Source organism: Suncus etruscus, chromosome 8, assembly GCF_024139225.1.
Source record: "Suncus etruscus isolate mSunEtr1 chromosome 8, mSunEtr1.pri.cur, whole genome shotgun sequence".
Taxonomy (NCBI): domain Eukaryota; kingdom Metazoa; phylum Chordata; class Mammalia; order Eulipotyphla; family Soricidae; genus Suncus; species Suncus etruscus.
The window spans coordinates 44,316,531-44,340,288 of NC_064855.1; the positions used below are offsets into that span (position 1 = coordinate 44,316,531).

General features: G+C 37.1%; 2 protein-coding genes across 3 annotated transcripts in view; one reads left to right on the forward strand and one right to left on the reverse strand.

Annotated features, from left to right (window-relative positions):
* The window catches only part of MTUS2 (microtubule associated scaffold protein 2), a 584,178-nt gene that overhangs the window by 257,644 nt on the left and 302,776 nt on the right, over positions 1–23,758 (forward strand). The window lies entirely within an intron of this gene.
* LOC126016287 (60S ribosomal protein L24) lies at positions 13,815–14,352 on the reverse strand. Its single transcript, XM_049778861.1, has one exon. The coding sequence runs from the start codon at positions 14,330–14,332 to the stop codon at positions 13,859–13,861; it is 474 nt and encodes a 157-aa protein (XP_049634818.1). The 5' UTR covers positions 14,333–14,352; the 3' UTR covers positions 13,815–13,858.

A 23,758-nucleotide genomic window follows, 5' to 3' on the forward strand; every position in this document is an offset into this window, starting at 1 on the left:
AAAAAAGCAGAAACTGCCAGGGCATTTTAAACAAAGAGGAAAGAAGTTATTTTTAAGTGTCTTTTTGGTGCTGAGTTTTACAGGTATGAGTTTTACAGGTGCTGAGTTTTACAGAAATGTAGTCAAGGCTATATTATCCTGTAAAAATCCTTATGTTAGGAAGTAAACGGTTCAACTATAGACACAGTAAATACAGTAGAAGGGAGAATCATCTCTAAGCCAATTAATCTTTGTTACAAAGCATGCAGAATTTCAGTTCCATTAACAGAAATCTCATCAGCCATCCACACTGAGGAAAAACTTTTCAGAGAACCTTCTGATGAGATTTTTCTCAGCAATCTTGATCAGCCATTCACATGAGGGGAAAAACTTCTCAGAGGGCCTTCTGATGAGATATTTCTTAAGTTAATGGTGTGACAGTCCATTTTGTATTTATTTTGTTATACATTGGGTTTCCTGATTCTATTGTCATTGATTTTTGCTTTGGTATTTAAATATGACCTTTATTTTTTTTTCCTACTTGAGACCACTTGGCCCCCTGGGTCTCATCTACTGTTTATATTTTTCTTTTCACAATTTGTAGGAAGACATAGAAATATGAGTCAGTACAAAAATGATTCATGTTCTAAGGTTCTATAAAAAAGGCCGTAAGCCCTATCTAGAAGATATAAATAAAATTGTTTTAGAAAAGAAAAAAGGGGGGGCAGATATGCAAGGTATTTGTTGTTGTTTGCACAGGAACAGTAAATGTTGGGGAAATTATACAGGACATTCCCTTGGGCTAAGAGATACAGGTGTCTCTACCCATGAAGCATACTGTCATGATACCGACTATAGTCTCTGGGCATGTTAGTTGTCCAACCCTGAGGTCTTTCTTTATGGTGCAAGAAAGTTTTGCTCAGTTGTAGTTGTCATAGTCAGTCTTGTGTAACTAGAGATCTTGATTTTTGCACAGATACTTGGCCAAAGCTGGGTTTTCATTGAGTGTCTTCTGGTTTTCTCACTATTAGGTGGTGAGGTAGGGCAACCTACCCTTAGATCTTGTTGCTATTTCCTCATCATCAGGGTGTCATATGAACCTACCCTGGAGCAAGTTGTTGCCAGAGTGGCATTAGGGACACCACAGGGGGGAGTATGGTTTCTGGTGCTAGTGCAGGATACTGTGCCATTTATCTAAGGTTAGAATCCAGGGATATGGGTTGGATGGTCGATGTCCAATCAGTTGAGGCCTAAGTCAAGTCCCCATGACAAATGTTCAGGGTGGAAGGCATCCCTGCCTTATAAAATTTATGGGTTCTTGCCCTTCCTAGATAAGAACTTTCTATACATAAGATTACCCCACTTTAGTATGCCTATGCAAAAGAGAACAATGCCATATGATATTATTGGTGCATTTAGGGGTAAAAATAACAAAATATACAGTTTCTATGATCTAATTTTGACCTGAGCTTGTATCCCAAGCAATACTTTTCTACTAGAATTTCCTGTTATGCTAATTCAAATAAAGGAGTATGGGGAGCTATTTCTACACATGGAAATAAATACTAATAATTATAACTATCAAGGAAATGCATCTACAGAAACATACGAATTAAATATAGATATCCCCTTTAAGTCTCTTGAGACAGTATGAGGGGGGACTATAATAATACAGGGAACATTTTTATCCCACAGTGTGGTTTATAGCAGCCAGGGATTAGGTATTATTCTCAAGCTGGGGGTCCCTCTTGAGCCAAATCCAGTAGCAAACAATAGTCCACAGTGTGGGAGGTGGGAGAAAAAGGGCCCCATAAAATGAGTCACCATGAGTGATAGCTGCAGCTTCTTGCTGTGGCCAGAGATGGGGGGGGGGGGCTGAAAGGGTGTCTTTTCACTTTGGGGGCCAAGTAGCAGTTTGCTGGAATGGGAGAAGGTCCCAGTTCCTGAGGAGTTAAGAAAAGAGGGTTAAATAGGGAGAAATAATGAATCAGGGATGAGGGGTTTAGAGGATAAAAAAGAATCTGTAAGGTGGTAAATGGGGTGGGGGGAAAGGGAATAATATATAATAGGGACTACATACAATATAGGCAGGGATTGTGTACAATACAGATTAGATAAACATAGAGGAGTCCACCACATACATACTCACACCCACTTTTAGACGAACACTGAAGATCTATTTGTAGGTTGTAGTTGGGAGCCTGAGCCTTATGAGATGGGTCAGAGCACTTAAAAATGGGATCAGCATTTGGGGGGGTTCCAATTTCTAGATGCTTTATCAATGATGGGGTACACTTTAATAAGTAAAGCTTTAGTGGTTAAATTGTGCATGGAATATTTTAGGACAAACATAATTTTTACATCTAGAGTTCTGAGCAATATTGTAGTGATAAGAAGAGTCTACCCCATGTAGTATTGTCTACAGTGTCTTGTGCATCCAGGTCCCTTTCCTAAAAGGAAAGTAACAGTGTGGGCAATATGATATACATGTAACATAGCTTGAATTGAAAAAAATTAATTTTAAAAAACATACTCAACAGACAAATGGCTAAAGAAACTGTGGTACATAGACACAATGGAATATTATGCAGCTGTCAGGAGAGATGAAGTCATGAAATTTTCCTATACATGGATGTACACGGAATCTATTATGCTGAGTGAAATAAGTCAGAGAGAGAGAGAGAAAAAAAACACAGAATGGTCTCACTCATCTATGGGTTTTAAGAAAAATGAAAGACATTCTTGCAATAATAATTTTCAGACACAAAAGAGAAAAGACCTGGAAGTTACAGTTCACCTTAGGAAGCTCACCACAAAGAGTGATGAGTTTAGTTAGAGAAATAACTACATTTTGAACTGTCCTAAGAATGAGAATGTATGAGGGAAATGGAAAGCCTGTCTAGAGTACAGGCGGGGGTCGGGTGGGGAGGAGGGAGATTTGGGACATTGGTGATGGGAATGTTTCACTGGTGATGGGTGGTGTTCTTTACATGACTGAAACCCAAACACAATCATGTATGTAATCAAGGTGTTTAAATAAAATATATAAAAAACATACACAATAAATGGTGCCTCTAACGAAAGTCTATGGTGTGCCGTTGCCTATTTCTGTGGTCTCTATGAACATAAACAATATATTAAAATAGCAGATATAATAAAAATGGATAAATGGAAGTATTTTGTAAAGACATTGTCATAATGTGCACTGTAATTAGAGTCTAATATGATAGAGCACTGTAATGTGAAATTTGGATGACTAACCTATATCTCCAAGAATCATTGTGGACAAAGAAGTTGGAGTTATTTTAGAAATAATAAAATTGACACGAGAACATACTAGTAGTGAGTATTGAGGTGGGAGTCTCTAGCTTCCAAATGCAATCTTCACCTGTTTTTGAGGATAAAAAACCACAAAGGCTTCTTATAGTCCTCTGTACTCAGAAGTTGATTGTACACCTTTTAAATCTAAATAGCTGTTTCTATTGTTGCAGGTTTCTTTGTAGTATAAAAGAGAGCAAAGGCTTTGTTTTTCTCCTCATCCACTTGATTTGTTTTCTTCTCCTTTCTGTACTCTGGCACCTACAGTATTCGGAGTATCTACCATTTAGACTATTGTTTTTCTTCATAGAGTTATTCTAAATATCACATATAAATGATACCATTCTGTATTTATCCTTCTTCTTCTGGATTACTTCATATTTTCTTGTTCTATCCATGTTGCTGGAAAGTGCATGATTGTATCATTTTTTCTGCTATGTAGTATTTCTTTGTGTGTATATACCATCTCTCCATGATCCACTCATCTGTTGTTGGATATCTAAGTTTATTCCAAATATTGGCTGTACTGAGTGCTGCAATGAGTAGTGCTTTGCATTCATACTTTTGGATGAATTTTTTCTGACCTTAAGAGAGATTACAGTCTTGGAATTTAGTGCCATCTTTTTTTTTTGTGAAATCCCTGATAAACTATCAGAAATAAAAGGATTATCACAACAGACATTAAAGAAATTCTAAAGAATCTAAATTAATTCTAAAGAATTAAAGTAAATTAATTTACTTTGAGAATATGTATGCCATGAAATGAGAGAAGCTAGAAGAAATGTATAAGTTCTTGGACTGTATAGTATTCAAAGGCTAATCCATTTGATTTGAAATAGCTAAACAGACCCATAACTATTGAGTGAATTGAAATGGTATACAAAAGTTTTGCCAAAAGCAAAAGCCCAGGCCCAGATGAATTCATTGGTGAATTCATTCAAAACTGCAAAGACTATCTACTGCCAATCCTATTCAGGCTCTTTCAGGAAATTGAAGAAACAAAAACACACCAAAAAAGTTTCTATGAAGCAAACATTACTCTGAAACCAAACACAGACAGAGACACTATAAAAAAATAGGAATTACAGGTCAATATCTTGCTGAACACAGATGGAAAGACCCCTACCAGAATACTAACAAATAAAATACAATTCATCAAGGAGATCATACACTGTGGCCAAGTAAGATTTATTTTGGGCATGCAAAGATGGTTTAACATATGTAAGTCAATCAACATAAAACACCATATCAAGAAAAGAAAATTATCAAATCATATAATTATATCAGTAGATGCAGAGAAAACACTTGGTAAAAGAAAGACAAATGTGAAATAACAGAGAACAGGGACTTATAGGGCTCAAATGTTTTGGTGGGATTAAGAAAGGACAGAACTAAATATCCAAGTCACAGAGTCAACAACAATAAATTATCTGACCCAAATTTAACAACCAAACTTAAATTGGTGCCTGTTATTATAGCAGCCTGGAATGGGGAATGGTGGCATGGGATTGATTCTGGTAACATTGGTGAAGGAAGAGTGACTTTGGTGGTGGGGTTGGTGCTGAAACATTGCATTTCTAAAAGTCAACTATGAATAATATGAATAACTTTGTAAATCACAATGATTTAAATAAAAATAAAAATTAAACTAAAAAAGACAAATGTCATAGAAACTATGGAAATGGCAGGAGGAAACTGGGTGATGAGGAATGTGTACTGGTGAAGAGATGGGTAAGAGATGTGACTTAAACTCAATCATGAACAACTTTGTGTATCTCACAGTGATTCAATATAAATATTTATAAAAAAGGATTAAAAGGAAAAAATCTGGTACATGCTACAAAGATCAAAGGATATTATGCTCCTTGAAATAAACCTATTTTAAAGGGTAAATACTATATTACTTTACTCAAAAGAAGTTCTTAAAATAGTAAATGCCAAAGAGAAAGTCACAGATTGTGGTCACCAGTGCCTAGAGGTTGAGCAAATGGAAAATTATTGTTTAATGGGCATGGATTTTTTTTACAAGATGAGACTAGTTCTCTGGACAGATGGTATTGATAGTTGTACCACAATGTGAATGCATTTAATCAAGGATCTGCAAGCCTAAAAATTATGATGATATATTTTAAAGTTTATATTTTACTACAGTCAAAATATGTATAGGAATCTGCTCAGTGCTGATAATGTAGTAGATTAAAAAGGAAAAAGAAAACTAGATCAAGTGGGCCAGTATGTCATTTTAATAATTTTAGGGTAGAATGTGGACCCAGGGGGGATTATGGTATTATATTCAGTAGAGGGAACATCTTATGTGTGACTGAGTATGTAATAGCTATTATAGCTTCATTGGTTTAAAAATTAGTAAGTGCTCTAGTAGTTTACCATTAACCTAAGAATCGCTTGGGGTTGCCAAGCAACATGACTGCTATCAACAGGAGCACATCTAATGTTAATTTTATATCTCTTACACTGATAGAAGGAATGCTCAATATAAATGTTTGCATTCTATCTACTCTACTGAAAACTATAAACACTTGGACTGTCAAGTGCTGTGCTATTTCTATAAGGGCAATAATATGTCATGTAGAAACTCCCACATTTTGTTTTCTTTTCCACAACACACTTGTTCTTTCAGGAGACCAAAGCCTGCATGTGAAATCATAGTGAAATCTGAAAGCCTTGAAAGAGAAGTCACACTACTCGAAATGACTATGTTTGGGGTTTTGTTTTGTTTAAATATACGGGATTATTTTTAACTAGGATTGGAAAAAGGAAAGATAAGAGTTTTCTTGTTGCTTTTCCTTCACAGAGCAACAGAACAGACTTAAATTAGAGAATTTGAACCATTCCTTTGATTCACAAAAACAGTGTCAATAGGAAATGTTCAAAATGGAAGTGTTCCAGTTAGACTGGTAAAATCTATCTATAGGAGAAAAGTGGATCTTTTTCCAAGAATTGTTTGTTCTACTCTGTCTATTGCTGTCTCTTTTATTCACTTTTTCTGGGGTGTGCCAATGAGGAATAGAGTTAAGCATGTGAATTCTTTATTTAAATGCCAAAATTCAGGTCAGTTGGAGACTCTGAGTACCTGACTTATTTGCTTAAATTTGTTCTTTTTTGGGAGTTCACTAGTCAGTTTCCTCCCCTGTGAGTTCCAGTGAACATTTGTTCCATACTGAGTCCCTACTAATGGGCACACCAAGAGTAGCGTCTTTGTAAGCTCACCTGTGACCTTATATTGTCCTTTACCTTGCATTTGGTTTTTCACTCTAGTTGCTCTGATCTCCACAGTTTACAGAAAATCCCTCTCTATATTCCTCTTTAGATTTTGCTTCTGTTAATATCTAAAGATGAAGTAATTTCTTCTTACATGTTCTTAATGCTAGTAATCCTTTTTTTTTTCTTTTGATTTTTGGTTTTGGGGCCATACCTGATGATGTTCAGGGGTTACTCCTGGCTTTGTGCTCAGAAATCGCTCCTGGCTTGGGAGACCACATGGGATATGGGGGGATCGAATCACGATTCTTCCTAGGGTAGTGTTACTACCTTGTACTACCACTTCGTTCTCTGCTAGTAATTCTTATAACTTGCAATCACTCTCACTAGTTGAAGGACTGAATGACTATACTGACTGTAGCTTGGGAAGCTGATCTCTCTACTCAACAGTTTCTTAAAAATTATGTGGTTAGGGGCCAGAGTGATGGTGCAAGCGGTAGGGAGTTTGCCTTGCATGTGCTAACCTAGGATGGACCTTGGTTCGATCCCCAGGTGTTCCATATGGTCCCCCAAGCCAGGGGCAATTTTTGAGCACATAGCCCTGAGCATCACCAGGTGTGGCCCAAAAACAAAAGCAACAGAACAAAAATTATGTGGCTAATGGACTCTAGGCCCCAGGAAAATTGTGTGTATTAAAAGAAGTAGCATAGAAAGGACAATGTCTGAATGGGTCCAGGGCTTTCCTTTATACTTCTGGGAGCCATGGTTATGTACTGCTTTTTGCCTCCTCCAACTTTCACCAACAAGTCAGGCTTTTCCAATAGCCTACTTACTCAATAGCTTCTTTAAATCTGTAATACTTCTTCCTCCAGGAAATATTATCTGATTTGCCTGTCTACCCACATATGAAAGAGAGGTCCCCACATTCACCCACACCCTTCCTTTTGTGACATTCAGTTTCATCTACCAATGTAATGAAACCATTACCCCAGTTACTCATGGAACATGAATCCAGGTGGTGCTGCAGAGGAGTTTTGTGAGTGTGGTTAATATCTGTAGCCAACTAATTTTTTGTTTGTTTTGGGTCAACACCTGTTGACTATGTTTAAGGACTCCTAACCACAAACCATTGTTCAAGGCTTTAGTTTGTGCTTAGGAGTCTTTATGTGGTAGTGATGATTAAAGCAGGCAAATGCATCCCCCCAGCACATGCTATCTCTTGGCCCTGTAATCAGTTGATTTTAAGTGTTCCTTGTGGGCCTATACAGTCATTTCAGAAGCCTTCAGAACAAAACTGAAATTTCAGGGAAGAATTTTTTTCAGAACTACAACATTGCTGGCTCTTATGTATAATCACATGCTTATAAATGAAGGAATAAAGTAAAGTGAAGAATTTCTGCTGCCTCAGTATCTTCATAATACAGGTTTGCACTATGGATTTTGGACTTGTCAGGCCTCAATTGCATATATCAGATCCTTGAAATAGATCCCTTCTGTGTATGTATACGTGGGTGTATGTGTATGGCTCAGTGATGTTCTATATTAATGTACATTTAGTACATGAATGCACACACATGCAGAGGTGTGCTATATTCTTGTGTTTCCAATGTGTGAACTTGCCAAATCTTTGGTGTGGATGCACCATGTAACCATGAGGTATGATTTTTTTTTGTGCCCAACACAACTTATTTTATATTAATACTAGGGAATTTCAGAATATATAATACCATATCCTTCAGAAATATAAATAATGATTTTTAAAGAAAGATTTAGGATTGGAGAAATTGTGTAGATTGTTAAGATACTTGACTAATATGCTACTGATCTCAATTCTATCCCTAGAACCATATATGGTCCCTAAGCACTGCCCAGAGTGTTCTCTGAGCAGAGACCAAAAGTAAGCATTAATTGGTGTGATCCCCAAGGAGGAACAACAACAATTTTACTGTCAGATGATTCCTCACACTCTTATAGATAGAGCTCATGCAGACTGGTATCTTTGTGCCTCTACTTAAAGATATGATTATTATCCTTACATTTCACTTTGCTCACTAGCCTCAGAGGTGGAAAAATTATTTTAAGTCATTATTAACTTCTTTGCTTTTGTGTAACATATCTATGAACTTAGTGTTTTAATTTTCCTATACATGTATCATGTGGATGAAAACAGTTTATAGCTGGGTCCTCCTTTCATTTCAAGCTATTCTTCATTAGGTATTGTTTTTCTATACTATGTCATTAAAAGTTATAGCAAGAGATTTATTTTGAAATCCATGAGACAAGACATGCTCATAAAAAACTAATGCAGATCTGTGAAGTGCATTTGTTCTGAAGTTCATGTTTCACTTTTATATTATTATTGTATGGTATTTGTATTTTTAGTTCAGAAGGATATTGCCCTGATAAATGTTTGTTCTATTTCTCAGTTGATTGAACTGTCAAATACAAACATGCTTTCTCCTGATATTGCTCGGAGTTCTCAGAAATGATGTCCAGGCACTGTTGATATGATAAAGATCCTATTTCTGAGCTGGCATTGGAGTTTTTAAGACATTTAGGAATGGCTGGATCTCTTTCCACATGACATAATATATTTTGTCAAGATTGGAACACTTGAAACTATGAACTCAGGCAATTTCTTGAATTGTTTGGATTTGGGGACACTTGAAGGTACTAAAAATAACTTCACAGAAAGACAAATGTATTGGACATTTATGCTTTTAAAAGGAGATTTACATCTGCCTCCTGATTATTGGAAAGTTGTTTCTCTGTTTCTAGTCCTAGGAGAGCTTAATGTTATCAAAATCCTACTCTTAACGATCAAGACTAGTCTTTGTTGTATGCTGTGATCTAAACTCAGTGTTTAGAAAGAATACAGGGGCCGAACCTTGGGAGATCCAGAACATTTTAGACACATTCTCCTCAGTGGAGTATTAAATGATCAGAAGTAGAGTTGTTGCTGTATTAGTGGTAGCACATAATTTAAAGGAAGAGGAGGTAACCTGATTCATTGGGGGTATTATCACTGTTATAACTACTAGAATGTAAGTGTGGAACACTAATCACTTTATGATGATGAAAAGGGACAGATAATGTGATTTACTTATTTTCAGTTTGTAATTGTTAGAATAACTTACTTAAAAACACATAGTTTGTGAGAGTCAGGATTTTAAGTGGAGTTTTGACATTCAGGCAACAACATAAGCTGTCACTGGCCTCTGGATTTTGGTCTAGAAAGAATGTGGACTTAGAACAAGACAGTGTGGACCTGGAAACCAATAATATCACTCAAGGTAGGAAATTACCTTGTGCTTTATACATAGATTTCCCATGTACAAAATGAGAATAATAATTTAATCACTTTTACTACAGAGTGCTCAGTGACAAACCCTATGAGAACATTATTTATCAGGGGCCGGAACAATATTGTAGTAGGGAGTTGTCTTGAATGTGGTATGCCCAGATTTGATTCTTGGCATCTAAATGGTCTCCAAACCACCTCTAGGAGTAATTCCTGAACACAGAGTCAGGATTGATTGCTGAGAAGCATCAGGTATGCTTCTCCAAAAAAATTATATGTCAGTATTTCCCTCATATAAGTGGAATAGGCTTGAGTATTCAGAGAATGTTCCCCAGTCATACAATCACCTATTACCTAATTTTTGATAAAGGAGCAAGAAATCCTAAATGGAGCAAAGAAAGCCTCTTCAACAAGTGGTGTTGGCACAACTGGCCAGCCACTTGCAAAAATTTGCACTTAGACCCCCAGCTATCATCATGTATGAAGGTAAAATCCCAGTGAATTAAAGACCTTGAAATCACACCTGATACCATAAGGTATACAGAACAATACGTAGGTAAAACACTTCATGACATTGAGACTAAAGGCATCTTCAAGGAGGAAACTGCACTCTCCAAAAAAGTGAAAGCAGAGATTAACAGATGAGCATATATTAAGCTGAGAAGCTTCTACACCTCAAAAGAAATAGTGCCCAGGATACAAGAGCCACCCACCGAGTAGGAGAAATGATTCACCCAATACTCATCAGATAAGGGGCTAATATCCAAAATATACAAGGCACTGTAGAACTTTACAAGAAAAAAATCTAATCCCATCAAAAAATGGGGAGAAGAAACGGACAATTTGACAAAAAAGAAATACAAATGACCAAAAGGCACATGAAAAAACTCTCCACATCATTCATCATCAGGGAGATGCAAATCAAAACAACTATGAGGTACCACCTCACATCACAGAGATTGGCACACATCAAGAATGAGAACATGCAGTGTTGGTGGGGATGTGGAGAGAAAGTAACTCTTATCCACTGCTGGTGGGAATACTGTCTAGTCCAACCTTTATGGAAAGCGATATGGAGATTCCTCCTAAAACTGGAAATTGAGCTCCCATATGATCCAGCTAAACCACTCCTAGGGATATACCCTAGGAACACAAAAATACAATAAAAAATCCAGTCCTTACACCTATATTCATTGCAGCACTATTTACCATAGCAGGACTCTGGAAACAACCAAGATGCCCTTCAACAGATGAATGGGTAAAGAAACTGTGGTACATATATAAAATAGAATATTATGCAGCCATCAGGAGAGATGAAGTCATGAAATTTTCCTATATATGGATGTACATGGAATCTATCATGCTGAGTGAAATAAGTCAGAGGAAGAGAGAGACACAGAATAATCTCACTCATCCATGGATTTTAAGAAAAATAAGTCATTTTTGCAACAATCCTCAGAGAAATGAGAGGAGGGCTGAAACTTCCAGCTTACTTCATGAAGCTCACCACAAATAACTACACTGAGAACTACCAGAATCATGCGAATGAATGAGGGAATTGGTAAGCCTGTCTGGAGTACAGGTGGGGGTGGGGTGGGATGGAGGGCGCCATTTGTAGAATCAAATAATTAGTGATGGTGCTGGATGGCGATGGATGGCGATGGATTCCTTTCTGCCACCCCAGGCCACATGGCTCTGCAACTCCATCCAGCCGCCGGGTCCCAGGCCCAGGTGAAATTACTCACTCACACGCAGGCTTCAGGAAGAATCATCTTTATTCATGCCCTAGCCACCACAGGTGTGTGGCCTATGTCAACCTTTCAAGCACAGCATTATTTTGCTAGCCCTGCATCTTATCTCCTGTTAGCCATCTTTCCTTTGGGCTCCATGCGGCCCAAAGATCCAAAAGACGGCCAAGAGACAAAAGGGGGCCGAATCCCTTTCGTCCCAGGCTTATCTAACTTTTTCCCGACCCCTCCCAGGAATGGGAGGTCTTGCAGGTAGGGTCACACCTATTATCCGGTTCCCTAGACCCCTCCCAGAAATGGGTGGGTCTTGGGGTACACCACACACTTTCAATAGGGTTCCTTTTCATTTTGTTGATTATTTCCTTTGCTATGTGGAAGCTTTTCAGTTTGAATTAGTCTTATTTTTCATTTCTCTTTTGCTGAATCTGCTTTTAGTACCAAAACCCAAAATATCACTGTCAAGTCAAATGTCATTTCACCCGTTTTCTTCTAGGATTTCACAACTTAATATCTTATGTTCTAGTCTTTAATCCATTTTAAGGTTACTTTTGTGTGTGGTATGAGATGGGGTATGGTTTCCCTCTCCTGCAAGTGGCTGGTCAACTTACCCAGCACTGCTTACTAAAGAAATTAACCTTTCCCCCTTTGCATAGTCTTGGCTCCTTTGTCATAAATTAATTGACCATATATTTTCCGAAGAGGTTATTTTCTGCTTCACAAAGTCAGCATTTCACATCATATGGAAGCAAAGTCACTGCACTCAAGCATTCTCAGGCAATATACCTTACTTTAACAGTTATGACTCATTTCATCCTCTTTCTGCTCATAAACAAATTCCATGGGCTATTGAAAGAACAAGCTTTCCCAAAAAGAATGAATCTCTTTGTTAAAACCTATGAAACTGGAAGATGAGGAAAATGAATTCTGAATGGAGAGATCACCTAAAGCTTGTCTCATAGGGAAGCTGGTCCTCAGGAACGACTGTCATCACAAATCATAATAATCTGTTCTATAGCTCCAATTGTAAAATTTATACCAGAATATTATTCTGTGAATTTGGGTATTGGCCCAATTATAGAATAGCATAACTGTAGTTCTCCCAAATAATTGAGTTAAGTGACAGTCAGTCCTTTCTGAAACTTAGTGTCATAAGATAAAAACACAGATTTCCATAAAAAAGTTTCAAGGCATTCTATGGATTTATGAATAATTTTGACATTAAATACTTATAAACCAAAGAAGGTATACAGACTGTTAATCATTCTGTAAAACAGTGTTTGTTACAAGACTTAGGAGACTCTAAAATACAACTTAAGGTCTCAAATTTAGTACAGTGATTTAAACAAAGCCTGCATTATTTTCAATTTCATGTGATCACCATAAAATTTATTTTTCATTTAATCACAGATACATTTTGTGCTTGTTCATTTACATATATATATGTGAGGTATAGAAAAATTGAAAGCTATAAGAAGGCATTTTTTGAATTAACAGAGATGAAGGCAACCTGACATTATTTAATATATATACTAACTGCATAGATCATACATGACCATCATTAAAAAGAATTCAACAATGGTCAAAAAAGAAATATAAATTAAAATTGCCCCAAATGCTGTTATTCAGAAATAGTCGCTGTTGTTTGAGGGAATTCAAATATATATTTTATTCCCTTCCTTTTTTTTTTTTTTTAAATTCTTATTGTGGTCAAAGTGAATTACAATTATTCCACAGAAATAATTAAGGCACATAGTGACAATAAATGAGGGGCATTCTCACCACTAGTGTTGTCTTCCCTCTACCCCTGTTCCCAGCATGCATCCCATATCTCCCTCCTTTAGTCCCTGGGAATTCAAAATTTGCTCATGCAGATAATGAAGGTTTTATTCCTTCCCTTTTCGATGTAATACATAGCACAAAATAACTCTTTTGTTTGTGGTCACTTCAAGCACTGTCTTTCATGTGGGTGATTTCCTTTGGTAAATATGCTGTAAATCTTTAAAATGCTCCTTTGTATGTGAGTTCCTTATTTAATTTTGTTGTTTTTCAGTATTCTATCTCTATGGTTTTTATCATTCTCATTTGGATGTGTCTTTGAATATTTTAATTTTGTTTCATCATTCTCATTTGGATGTGTCTTTGAAAATTTTAATTTTAATCATTTTAAGCTAATACCCTTTGAGCCTCCAGGATATGGGTGCATGTTTCCTCTAGTTCTGCATACTTTTTTTTTTTTTTTTTTTTTTTTTTTTCATAATGGTTAAATCTTTATTTAAGATTTGGATCTTTCAACTTAGCGTTTTCCACCAACTCGGGGAGCAGAAACCTTCACAGGCTTCACAATCTTTTGCTTAGGGGCTGCTTTTGTGGGTGCCTTAGCAGCAGCCATTGCAGTCTTTTTAGATGCTTGCTTAGCTTTCTTTGCTTCCTTAGCAGCCCTGATAGCTTGTTCCCGTTGAGCCTTTCTAACTTCAGGTTTCTGATTTCTCTTGGCCATTATATCAGCAAGAGATGCACCAGTGATGGCCCTTTGAAATTTGACTGCACGACGAGTTCTTTTCTTCTGAATTTCTTCCGACTGTCCCTTTTTGTGCTTTCTCCTGTAGAGGACAGTCCAATTTATTTGCCGAGGATTTCTCTTGGAAAGGAATGCGGACTCGCATTTTGCATTAAGAAACTGGAAAACCTTTCCGTCGGTCCTGGCGTAGCGCCTCCCATGGCCGGGGTAGATCTTGTACCCGCTGAAACTGCACAGCTCGACCTTCATGGCTGCAGCTCCCGGGGAAGACGAAAAAAAAAAATAGTTCTGCATACTTTTAGCAATATTTTATGACTGTTCTTTAAAGGGATTAGTTGTAACCCAGGCCCATGGAACTGTCATAATTCTTATACTGTTCCTCTTAAATGCATTGCCCAAGTTCTCTTGTCAGCTCTTTTTTATTTTCATGTTTCTTTCTGTCCTCTGCTATTGTGTCTGGGGATTTTTACACCTCATTGTCTAGCTCATTGAATCCATTTTTTTGCTGGTGAGGCTGTCCAGTGAGTTTTTCATTTCTCCTTACCATAGTTTCAGTTCTTTCATTTCTGTTTGAAGTTAAATCATTCTGCTTTCAAGACTTCTTCTGTTCTATTGGTTGTCTGTTCCATAATTTTTTTGATTTCCTGAAATATTTTCAACATTTTCTGCCTAAAGTCCTTATCAGGGAGATTACATATCTGATGAATAGTGGTTAGGTCTTCTGAGATCCCATCTTTGCTCACTAAACATGTAGGATTCTGTGTTGCTTTCCCATTATTAATTATGCAGTCTGGGGGTCTGTGTGTGTGTGTGTGTGTGTGTGTGTGTGTGTGTGTGTGTGTGTGTGTGTTGTTTTTCTGCTGAGTCACTAGAGTTGGAATGTCTAGAGTTGTATGCTTAAGATGAGGTATGATGGGTGAAGAAATGCTTGTCTACTCCACTATTCTTTAAGGTCAAACTCCTTTTGGGCTTTCTCACCTGAATTAAGAACAGGAACCTGATGTCACTCTGCCTCAGTTTCTTAAGAAGCTGGCTCCTCAAAAAAGTTTTTTTGTATCCAAGATTTTCTACCCTTTGTGTTGTATCACCCCATTTCCCAATTCCCCTTCTCCTTTAAAATCCCATTCTATATCCAGAGACAATAGAGACCAGGGTCAGGTGAACCATGTAGGAAGCTTGCCACAAATAGTGGGAAGTGCAGTTAGGGCAGAGAAGGAACCGCTATGACAATTTTAGTTGGAACCAATTACTCTGGACAAGAACTTGGTGCTGAAAGAAGATAAAAATTATATGCATGATACCCTTTTAGTAATAATATAGCAAGCCACAGTGTTTAAAAAGAAAAAAATAAAGAGAAAAAAGAGATATGCAGACATACAGAGAGAGGGAGAGAGTGAAAGAGAGAGGTTTTCTTCAGAGATAGGAGAGGACAGGAAGAAAACTGGGGACATTATTGACAGGAAATGTGCAATGGTGAAGCATATGACTGAAACACAATCCTTAAAAACTTTGCAACTAAATTAATTACAAAAATATTTAGAAAACCCACCATTCTGTACTGTTCTTATGAAATTGTGTTGTATGGGATGCCAGGGATCGAACCTAGGTCAGCTGTGCACAAGACAAGAGCGGTGCTATAACTCTTACCCACTGTGCTATTGCTCCAGCCCCAGATTTTATTTTATAATTACTTTAAGTGCAATGGTTACAAAACTATTTGTTCATTATTGAGTTCCAGTCTAGAATGAATACCTCCCTTCATCAGTGCACTTTTCCCACCACCGATGTCCCAGGCACCCATCTGCCTCTTGTGGAGTCATTTTACTTCTCCTTCTCTCTTTATCTTTCTGTCTCTCTCTCTCTTTTGACACTGTGGTTTGCACTATTATTAATGAAGGACTGGTGTAGATTTTCTTAATTGTTATTTTTATTAATTTCAGAAAGCTAAGGGGTTGGATTGATAGCACAGTATTAGCCCTGAAATTTGGCCAACCTGTGATGGATCCCCAGTATCCTATATATCCCCCTGAGACTGCCAGAAATAATTTCTGATTGCTGCCTCATATGGTCCCAAAAACCTCAAAAATAAATAAATAAATAAATAAATAAATAAATAAATAAATAAATAAATAAATAAATAAATGCAATTTTTAATATCTATATTTAAACACATGATTATGGTTGGGTTTCAGTCATGTAAAGAACACCCCCCATCACCAGTGCAACATTCTCATCACCAATGTCCCAAATCTCCCTCCTCCCCACCCCACCCCTGCCTGTACTCTAGACAGGCTTTTTACTTCCCTCTTTCATTCTCATTGTTAGGCTAGTTCTCAATGTATTTATTTCTGTAACTACACTCATCACTCTTTGTAGTGAGCTTCATAAAGTGAGCTGGGACTTCCAGCCCTCCTCTTTTTTGTCTCTAAAAATTATTGCAAGAATGTCTTTTATTTTACTCAGCATAATAGATTCCATGTACATCCATATATAGGAAAATTTCATGACTTCATCTCTCCTGATGGCTGCATAATATTCTATTGTATATATGTACCACAGTTTCTTTACCCATTCATCTGTTGAAGGGCATCTTGGTTGTTTCCAGAGTCCTGCTATGGTAAATAGTGCTGCAATGAATATAGGTGTAAGGACTGGATTTTTTATTGTATTTTTGTGTTCCTAGGGTATATCCCTAGGAGTGGTTTAGCTGGATCATATGGGAGCTCAATTTCCAGTTTTAGGAGGAATCTCCATATCGCTTTCCATAAAGGTTGGACTAGACAGTATTCCCACCAGCAGTGGATAAGAGTTACTTTCTCTCCACATCCCCACCAACACTGCATGTTCTCATTCTTGATGTGTGCCAATCTCTGTGATGTGAGGTGGTACCTCATAGTTGTTTTGATTTGCATCTCCCTGATGATGAATGATGTGAAGAGTTTTTTCATGTGCCTTTTGGTCATTTGTATTTATTTTTTGGCTATTGTGAATAGTGCTGCAATAAATATAAGTGTGAGGAAGGAATTTTTGTATTATATTCTTGTGTTCCTAGGTTATATCCCTAGGAGTGGAATAGCTGGGTTTAATGGGAGCTCAATTTCCAGTTTTGGAGGAATCTTCATATCGCTTTCCATAGAGGTTGAACTAGATGGCATTCCCACCAGCAGTAGATAAGAGTTTCTTTCTCTCCACATCCCCGCCAACACTGATTGTTCTTGTTCTTTGTGATGTGTGCCAATCTCTGTGGTGTGAGATGGTATCTCATCATTGTTTTGATTTGCATTTCCTTGATGATTAGTGATGAGGAGCATTTTTTTCATGTGCTATTTGGCCATTTGTATTTCTTCTTTGTCAAACTGTCTGTTCATTACTTCTCCCCATTTTCTGATGGGATTAGATGTTTTTTTCTTGTAAAGTTCTGTAAGTGCCATGTATATTTTGGATATTAGCCCCTTATCTGATGGGTATTGGGTGAATAGTGTCTCCCACTCAGTGGGTGGCTCTTGTATCCTGGGCACTATATCTTTTGAGGTGCAGAAGCTTCTCAGCTTAATGTATTCCCATCTATTTATCTTTGCTTCCACTTGTTTGGAAAGTGCAGTTTCCTCTTTGAAGATGCCTTTAGTCTCAATGTCATGGAGTGTTTTACCTACGTGTTGTTCTATATACTTTATGGTATCAGGTCTGATGTTAAGTTCTTTAATCCATTTGGATTTTACCTTCATACATGATGTTAACTGGGGATCTATGTTCACTTTTTTGCAAGTGGCTAACCAGTTCTGCCAGCACCACTTGTTGAAGAGTTTTTCCCTGCTCCACTTAGGATTTCTTGCTCCTTTGTCAAAAATTAGGTGTTTGTATGTCTGGGGAACATTCTCTGAGAACTCAAGCCTATTCCACTGATCTGAGGTTCTCTTTTTATTCCAATACCATGCTGTTTTGATAACTATTGCTTTGTAGTACAGTTTAAAATTGGGGAAAGTAATGCCTCCCATATTCCTTTTCCCCAGGAGTGCTTTAGCTATTCAAAGGTGTTTATTGTGCCAGATGAGTTTCATAAGTGTTTGATCCACTTCTTTGAAGAATGTCATGGGTGTCTTTAGAGGGATCGCCTTAAATCTGTATAATGCTTTGGAGAGTATTGCCATTTTAATGATATTAATCCTGCCAATCCATGAGCAGGGTATGTAAAATCTGGATTTCTTTATCACTTCCAACTTACTTGACCCATCCATCTAGGATGTTATTATTTCATTTAAAAATAAAAAAGCAATACAGAACTTGAGAAGTAGTGGTATATCTATAGTAGTAAATGAGTTACATAACATATACTATCCAAAAATGTTGATGAGTTGATGATGATGATGAGAAAAAATATGGCTATTTTTAAAAATCCTCAAGAAATTGGGGCCGGAGCGCTGGCACAAGCAGCAAGGATGGACTGCAGTTTAATCCCCTGGTGTCCCATATGATCCCCCAAGCCAGGAGTGATTTCTGAGCACATAGCCAAAGTAACCCCTGCATGTCACTGGGTGTGGCAAAAAAAATCTTCAAGAAATTGATGGATTATTAATCATTTTCTTCATTTTACTAATTAAACCACAAAGCAGTTTAAATAACCACTGAGTTTGATACATCTGATGAGTTCAGGTTTCAGCCCAAATATTGAAATTTTTCTGGAACATGAGCTTTACAGTGCACATGTGTGTATGTAACATATACAAAAACAGACAATTATGAAGTATACATCTGCATATAAAAACAAAAATATAGAATGATTAATTTTTCCTCTTCCTTTTATTGTCTCTGTGTTTACCAACTGCCACACATATTTTGTATTATGTTTATCACAATTTTGATTCTTGCTCACATTTCACTTGTGGTGCTCACCAAATAATGCACTTTTTGTTGTTGCTTATACAAATTTTATTTTACAGAGCACTGGATATCATAAAGTTTGTTGTGGTGCAGGGGATACCAAATAGTAAAACTTTGGCCTCTAAGCTGCATATGCAGTGTGGTATAGGTACTCAAATTATGGCCTCGCTGGTTTCTTACAAATTTGGCATTCGTTGAGCTTGTCAGATCTCTTAACTGTAAACTTTTTAACTTAAGTATAAACACAGATAGCTCTAAAGTTAATTGGTGGTGACTGTGGATAAATGAGTGTGAAATATCATTTGAGGATGATAGGAAGTTCTAAAATTATTTTATGGTGAGTTATCAATCTCTAAATATACAAATTCACCCAGTTTCTCTAAAACAACATTTTTTCCTTTCCACTGTTTCTCCAGCCAAGATTGATGTGTCATATATATGTATATATTATATATGCTATATATAAGTACATAATATTACCAAATAGATGCATAATATTAGCAAAGAGCTGGAGTTGAATTTCAGTTACAGACAATTATGTCATCCAGTTTCTTCCCATGTCTCAGATATTGCTAACATTTATGAATCAAACCCATGTGCTTGATCTTTGCCTATATTATCTCATGTGAGCTGAATGTTCCTTTGAGGAGAGGCTCTTCATAATGCCCTTCATTTAAAAAAATTTATTGATACTATTGTGAATTATAAGTCTTTCACAGTTGTATTTCAGTAATATAGTGACAGTGAATTAGGGTCATTCCCACCATCAGTGTTGACCTCCCTCCACCATAGTTCCCAGAATGCATCCCATATCTATACCCTCAGCCCCCTGAACTACTACTGTAATAGGTTTATTTTGTGTTTATCTTATTATAGTTTGGTCTCTTGATTCTATTTTCATTGTCTATCTGACTTTTTTTTCCCCACTCAATACTTCGGAGACCACTCGGCCCCTGAGTCCCATCAACTTTATTTTTCTTTCTTTTCTCTATTTGTAGAAATATATAGAAATATGAGACAGAACAAAATGATTCAAGTTTCAAGATTCTATGTAAAAGGCAGGAGCCCCTTTCTAGAAAATATAAATAAAATTAAAAGAAAGAAACAAAAACAAAAGGGGAGCAGTGTGGAAAGGTATTTTTTTTTGCATAGGTACAGTAAACATTGGGAAAATTAGAAAGGAAATTTCCTTGGCCTAAGAGATACAGGGTACCTCCAAACATGAAGCATACTGTCATAAGACCAACTACAGGCTCCAGGCATGTTGGTTGTCCTACTCAACGTCTTTCTTTATGGTCCCAGGAAAAGTTCTGTTCAGTCGCGGTTATCATAGTAATTCTACTTAATTAGAGATCTTGGTTTTTGCACAGATCTTAGGAGGGATTGTCTTCGGATTTCATTTCACCTTAGGTGGTGAGGTAGGGCAACCTGCCCTTAGTTAGAGTTGTTCTTTTCTCATTGCCAGGATATTATATGAACCTGCCCTGAAGCAAGTTGGTGCCAGAGCAATATTAGGGCTTCCTCTGGGTGGGGGAGTTTGATTCCAGGTGGTGGTGCAGGAAACTGCCAGTTCTAATATTGAGATACAGCGTTTGGGTGAATGGTCGATGTCTGATCAATTGAGGCCTAAGTTGGGTCCCAATGACTAATGTTTGGGTTGGATGGTGCTCCTGCACTATAAAATTTATGGGTTCTTATTCCTATTAGGTAAGAACTTTATTCTATACATAAAATTTTCTCAGTTTAGTTTGCCAATGCAAAAAGGAACAATGCCATATTATAATATTGGTGCACTTGGGGTTAACAGTAATAATCTGGGACCTGAGTGATAGCACAGTGGTAGGGCATTTGCCTTGCACATTGCCAACCCAGGAAGGACTCGGGTTTGATCCCTGCCATTCTTCAAGGCTGCCAGGAGCAATTTCTGAGTACAGAGCCAGGTATAACCCCTGAGCGCTACTGCCATTTGTGTCCCCACAAAAAACAAGCAAACAAAACAAAATAAAAGTAGCAAGCTATACAGTCTTTATGCAGTGGTTTTGACCAGAGCTTGTATCCCAAGGAAGACAAAAATACTAGAATGTCCTAAAAGCTGTTAAAAATTATAATAATAAAATGCTTGGTGTTGTTACACACGGCTAATTTTTGAGAGCTTTATCACTCGATAAAGCTCAATAAAGCTTTATTGAGTGATAAATCTCAAAAAAAAGATGATAATAATAATAATAATGAATTAAATTTAAATTAAAAAGTGGATGGGAGAGGCTACCTCTACATATGGAGATAAACACTGAGAGTTATAACTATTATGGAAATGCATGTACAGAAATATAGGAAGAAAATATAGATATCCCTTTAAGTCTTTTGTTATAGTCTGAGGGATGATAAAAAATACATGGGACATTTTCATCCCACACCATGACTGAGAAATGATTTGTAGCAGTCAGGGATCAGGTAGTGTCCTTGGGCCGGAGCCCTATGGGGCCAAATTCAGTAGCAAGCAGGTGATGGGAAGTGGGGGAAAAAGGGCTGCATAAAATGCATCAGAAGGAGCTCTATCTGCTGCTTCTTGTCAGGGCCAGAGATGGGAGGCTGAGAGAGTGTTCTTTCACTTTGGGAGCTGGTGGCAGCCTGCTGGGGTCAGGTTCTTGAGGAGTTGAGAACTGAGTTTTAATGATTTCAAATTTGTGTGTAATGGAGAGATATAAAATTAATGAGTGGGCAAACAAAAAATAAATGAGTGGATATTGACACTAAAATGAAGGTTACCAAAGGGTGGAGGAAGGAAGGTAGAACATTGTAGGAGGAATTTTGTCCATTTATTTTAACTTGTAAAAAGAAAGCAATATTGATAAATTATTAACATTAGGATGGGAAATTAAAGGTAGGCAGCCTTGAGAAGAAAAAGTGTTACAGTATTTACAAATAATCATGTAAAATATTGCTCTAAGTATTCTTATTTTAATTGTTTTTTTGTGAATTTATTCTAATATTCATTTTATACATTAAAGTTAGATTGATAGGGTAAAATGTTAATTTGTGGATCATAATATTTTTTTGAAATAAACTCAGTAGAGATTGCTACCCACAATGTGGGGGTAATCTTTTCACAGGAATGACCAACTCCTGAGGAATCTTTGCGCTGTGGTGAGCACTGCATTATTTCCTGGCACTGTTTAGGCTGCTCAGCCAATACAAACATTATTTTGCTGTGAGATCAGCCTCTGCAATCCATGTCTTGTCAGACAGGCTGCCAGAGGTAGTGAGGGAGAACAGAAATGAGTCCTGAACACTACAGCTAATTTTGGAAGGGCTTCCTTTGTAGGAAATCAAGTTGCTAGTGCACGGTGAGTGTTAGGAACAATTATTCTCTGACTTAAGCATTGTAATGAGAGTTCACCATCCTAGGAGATGATTACTTGAAAATGTTCATTTGCTTTTTCACTTCTACCTGCTCCTGGGCCCTGTGAGTTGAAGAGGAAGAATCAGTAACTAGAAAATGACCTTTTCCTCTGCTGAACATGATGTCCTGTCATCTGCAACACCATTTTCATGGAGTTCATTTGATGAACAATCAAAGAAACTTTCCTCCTAAAAAACAACCATATGCAAGCTTTTCCCACAGCAGCAAGTTGTTCTTGAAAGTACAATGAAATATATGTTTATGCTTATCCTAAATCTGGGATGTTATGCTTTTAGAATACTGATATACCTGTCGAAGAAAAATCATTGCTACCAATATGTGCTACCAGTAAGAGAGGTACAAAATCCTCCCTTAGGTATAAGCAGCAGTAAATTCATTTTTGATTCTTAACTCATAACATATATTCTTTTTTATATACTTTTTAAGAAGTTAAAAATAGAAAACCTTATTATAGCTAATACCACCTCTTACACGGTTCTTTCTTCCATTACAAGCACTAGAATACATTTTTGAGAATTCATTCTTCATACTTGCAATGGAATACAGTGAAATAGACAGGTGAAATGATCTGATAATACAGTATGGTATTGTGAGGACAGAGAAAAATAAAAGGTACTTACAGGAGCACAAGTGAAGGGTGAGGAGATAGAGGCACAGAAGTTTTGTAAATGGGTTTTAAAGGATACAGAGGAGTTACCCCAGCTGGCTAGAGGAACAAATATTCTGTATGCTGACAATCTAAACTGCAGTTTTGGAGCTAGAGTTGAATAGATCTGGACTTGAGCAAAAAAATTAACTATGAAGGAATGTAGTCCCTGACAAGAGCTTTTTATACAGATTTCTTTTGTCTTCTCAGTCCTGAGGTGCAAATATATATGTAATATGAATTTATTTATTTTATATACATTGTATAATTTTTGTTAAAAAGCATTTAAATGTGTTTGCTTGTTGGCTTTTTGGGCCACATCAAGTGTACTCAGGGGCAACTCCTGGCTCTATGCTCCGAAATTGCTTCTGGCAGACTCAGGGGAACACCTGGGATGCCAGAGATAGAACCCGTGTCCATCCAGGTCAGCAACATGCAAGGCAAACACCCTACTGCTGTGCTATCACTCCAGCTCCATAAAGCATGTAAATGTTAATGAACAAAGATGTCATAAAAACACATGGTACTTAGTCAGACTTGTAAGGATAATAGTATATGTACAAAATATTGGGGTTTTTTTGGTGATAGAAGAACATTAATAAAACTTTAAAAATTGGGGCCAGAGAGATAGTGCAGTGGTAGGGCATTTGCCTTGCATGCAGCCAGTTCAGAACTGACAGTGGTTCAAATCCCAGCATCCAATATGGTCCCCTGATATAGATAGGAG

Bases quoted from the DNA above. Each gene is read 5' to 3' on its own strand.
- LOC126016287 (XM_049778861.1), bottom strand. From the start codon at position 14,332: ATGAAGGTCGAGCTGTGCAGTTTCAGCGGGTACAAGATCTACCCCGGC.